This window comes from Amphiura filiformis, chromosome 12 (genome assembly GCF_039555335.1).
Source record: "Amphiura filiformis chromosome 12, Afil_fr2py, whole genome shotgun sequence".
Classification (NCBI taxonomy): Eukaryota; Metazoa; Echinodermata; class Ophiuroidea; order Amphilepidida; family Amphiuridae; genus Amphiura; species Amphiura filiformis.
In genome coordinates, this window is record NC_092639.1 from 21,456,270 (window position 1) to 21,460,609 (window position 4,340).

Consider the following 4,340-nt stretch of genomic DNA (forward strand, 5'->3'; position numbering starts at 1 on the left):
ACTCTAAGGTGTCTCTGGTCTAACCCTCTAAAATAAAATTAAAAAGGACTCGTCGTTTTCTTCAAAGATGCTAACAGCAATGTTTCATTTTGCCAAAAACACTAACCAAAAAAAAAAAAAAAAAAAAAAAAAGAAGGAGAAGAAGAAGACAACCTTCCTCCTCACTTTTCCCAAAAACGTAGGGATGTGAAACGAATTTTTAATTATATGTGAGCGAAACATTTGTAATTTCAAAAGTTAAAGTTAAATAGAATATTTATATAGAAAATATATAATTTAAAAAAGAAAAAAGAAATCATTTACTTTATCTCCAATAAATATTATTTCCAAAAATGCGCGCCTCAAAACGAGAATAACAATTTTACAAGAAGATAATACGTTCTGCAGATATAATTCTGAGTAATAATTTAGGCCTATGCACGGATTAATTTTACATAAAATCACACAATTTGAAACATTTTTATTTTTGTAATAATTTTTATTTTCAGATCTGAGTGAAAAAAAACCCAACTACTGTACTGAATTATAATGAACTACACCTGCATGCAGGGTCATATTTTATTATCTCGTTATCATTTTTTAATAACCCACATCAAAATCAATACTGATCCGCACCGCTATTATCACACGTGTTTTGTTTTTGCATCGGCATTATGTCTATTTCACATGATAATTTATTATAATTTAATATCACTGTCCATTGTATATACTGATGCTGCATTACTAGTTTGTTAACATAAATTTGCGATCAGCGGGATTTATCATGCCACAAAAGAGAACCATATGGAAAATAAAGGTTCGAAAAAGAAATCTGTTGATATCGTTTTGCCTGATTATTATGTTGATATATCTTTGTACTCTCACGGTTATAGAAAATGAAACTTTCACACAACCACCGCCTCCCGTGGAGAGATGGATATCCGACTTGTTTTCGATGAATCAAAACCAAGACGTTGTGCAATGGAGAATGGGGACCAAGGATGGCGCCTTGGGGGACCACATTTGGAGTAAAGACTCTGTTAGTGACGATATACATGTTATTGGAGAACCGGAAGTAAGACAACATGGAGCGTTGGCGTTTTCGTTTCTTCGCCGACAAAAGACTACTCACGCAGACGCAACGACTGCTGGAGATACCAAAAGAACTTTATCTATCAAGAAACTTTCAGAGAAACTCCAAAATGGATCCTTTACTCATTACTTTGTCAATAACTCATTCTATAAAAATGAAAGCGTTTCCACCCCTACGTTTAATTACACAATTCTTCCTGCATATCCATGTGTGCGTAAGGCTGTAGACGAGCCAGAAGTATTTTTGTTAACGTTAATATTTTCATGGCCATCAGATTTTGGGTACAGATTTACATTACGAAGAACATGGTTGGCGCATAATAATGTCAAAGGTTATCGCACGGTGTCGCTCTTCGTACTTGGTAGACACGAAAATGAGACATTGCAAGAACAGATTGTTCAAGAATCGCTAGACTATCATGATATCATTCAAGGAGACTTTATTGACTCGTTCAGAAACCAAAGTTATAAACTCTTGATGGGTCTACGATGGGTTAGCTCGTACTGTCAATACGCTAAATTTATAATGAAACTCGACAATAGAACGCTGCCAGTTTATTCAAACATCGTACCGCAACTTGAAAACACATCAGAACACGGTGGAGTTTGTTTAGGATATAATTTAAATGACACCGACGTAATAAGAGATGGTAATTCACCGTTGTATACCACCAAATCGGAGTTAAAAAACTCAAAGTACCCACCCCATCCTTCTGGGTCGGGCTACATATTCCCTGCGTCATCGGTGAATCACTTGTTGAGCATATCACATCATGTCGAATTCTTCATTTGGGAGAATGTCTATATATCTATTCTGCTTAACACAATCGGAATGGGTTTTGATCATGTAGATTTATTTGAAAAACCAGTGAATCAGAGTGATCCTGATCCGTGTGTAATAGAGGAAGCAATGACACTGCGACCTGGTGCTAATTTTACCAGTGAACATATTTTGGATATATGGAAGGCAAGAGCGAGATATACGGATAGTATGTGTAATAAAGCTATAGTACAATATGAGCCTAACTTGAATAAGATTCATGACCATGACTTGTTTAATGGATGATGATGCTACTTTATAGAGAGTTAAAATGATGTTACTTTTATAGAATAAAATGCTGATGTGTATTATACTCTATAACGGTGTATTTTAATACTTCACTGAAATGGGTCTTGATTGACATTTTTGAAGCGTTATTTTTCACTTGAGCCTAGACGGGCAGCTAGCAGTACTGGCATTGCACCACCAGGTCTAACCGAAGCCAACTTTTGTATGTTCCTCAGATTGTCCCAAAACATACAAGATGTTTCCAAAATTAAAAAGTAACCTTAAGTGCGTATATGTTAACACAGGGTCAAATTTCAAACTTGCTCAAATGTTTTATCTGCGACATAATCATTCTTGAATTATAAGCAAAAGGTCAAAGCAGGGGTGCTAAGCTTTTTAGCCACACAGAGGTCATAACTTAAAAGTGTTTTTTTTTAAATGTGACCCCCATGTGTTGAACTTTTATTGACCCCTATTGTGGGGCCACTTTTTAATTTTTGGACTCAGTTTTTTGGACCATCTAAGCTGGGTATTAGTATTGATAAAGTAACTATCTACTGCTGATATTAGTATTGATGAAGTAGCAATATACAGCTGATATTAGTATTGGTGAAGTAGCTATCTACTTTTGATATTATTATTGATTAAGTACCTATCTACTGCTGATATATATTAGTATTTACGAAGTATCAATCTACAGCTGATATTAGTATCGATGAAGTAGCTATCTACTGTTGCTATTAGTATTGATGAAGTAGCTATCTACCGCTGATATTAGCATTGACGAAGTATCAATCTACAGCTGATATTAGTATTGATGAAGAAGCTATCTACCGCTGATATTAGTATTGATGAAGTAGCTTTCTACTGCGAATATTAGTATTTATGAAGTAGCTATCTACTGCTGATATTAGTATTGATAACGTAGCCATATACTGCTGATAATAGTATTGATAAAGTAGCTGTCCACTGCGAATATTAGTATTTATAAATTAGCTATCTACTGCTGATATTATAGTATTGATGAAGTAGCCATCTACTGTACTGCTGATATTGGTATTGATGAAGTAGCTATCAAATGGAATGAACACATTAGACAATTCCATTTGAAACTCACCCACCCTCTGTGGAAGATTCAGGATGAATCTTTCTCTCTATTTATTTGACTCGGATGCACAAGCCCAAGCCAAAAAATTGGGACTCGAGTACGGGTACGAACACTATTATAAGTCTGGTAATCAGCAATGATGGACAATGGACTTTTCCACCATGCCAAGTTTGAAGCATGTAAAAAAATGGTGGAACCTTTAGCCAGATCGACAGGCAATCATACATGTACATTGTACACACATAGGCCTGCATATAATTTATATTTTAAAGTCATAATGTACGATCTTTTTTCAGATTTACCTTTATTTTTTTCAAAACCTTGCTCTTTTTCTTTCGTTGTTTGTACATTCAAAGTAGCTTTTTGTATAATTTGTTAAAAATATTAAATGCAAGGTGACAATAGCCCATTAGGAATGACTATACAGGGTGTCCCAGAATGATTTATACCGGGAAAGATGGAATTGTTTAGGTATAAACGGCATTTCTATTGGTCATATTGTTTTACATGTTAAGTTCTACATATATTTAGCTTTCTCAGATTTAAATTTTTTTTTAAATTGGACGTTTCTAGAAGAAGTTAGAGAGGATTGCGTAAAAATGGTGAATTCCAAGTTTTGACAAAGCAACCTATTTTGAAAATATGTAAAATTACTAACCGTTCAGCACAAAGTTATTTGGAAAAAGTTATTCAGTATATATGATGTGTCCTATTCTTACTTTTTCTAAATAGTCGATATCTATCGTTTATTTATGATGTTACGAAGCAATCCTTGTATGGAATAAAGGATTTACTATACGCTTGAGTGACCTTAAACTATTCTTTCTTTGGCGGCAGTTTTGAAGCCAATTATTGCGATGTGTGTGTTTCATCATTTGAAATGCCGACAGAGATAGATTTTTCATAAAAGTATAGAGAATGTTCGTCATTAGTTGACACAGCATGCATTTATGTCCACAGTATATATTAGCAAACCCACAGCTACGTGACGAAGAAGATTAAAATTTACTGCGGATGATCCTTGAGGAAGTTATATCCTTTGTAATAATGACATTTTTGGGTAAAAAATGTGGTAAAAATCACATAAAAAGTATGTTTTTCAAACTAAATATC

The 4,340-nt window shown here is 34.2% G+C and overlaps 1 protein-coding gene across 1 annotated transcript; it reads left to right on the forward strand.

Moving 5' to 3' along the window:
- Positions 1 to 775: 775 nt before the first annotated feature.
- On the forward strand, positions 776 to 2,456 carry LOC140165338 (beta-1,3-galactosyltransferase 5-like). Its single transcript, XM_072188669.1, has one exon. The coding sequence runs from the start codon at positions 839 to 841 to the stop codon at positions 2,135 to 2,137; it is 1,299 nt and encodes a 432-aa protein (XP_072044770.1). The 5' UTR covers positions 776 to 838; the 3' UTR covers positions 2,138 to 2,456.
- Positions 2,457 to 4,340: the final 1,884 nt, after the last annotated feature.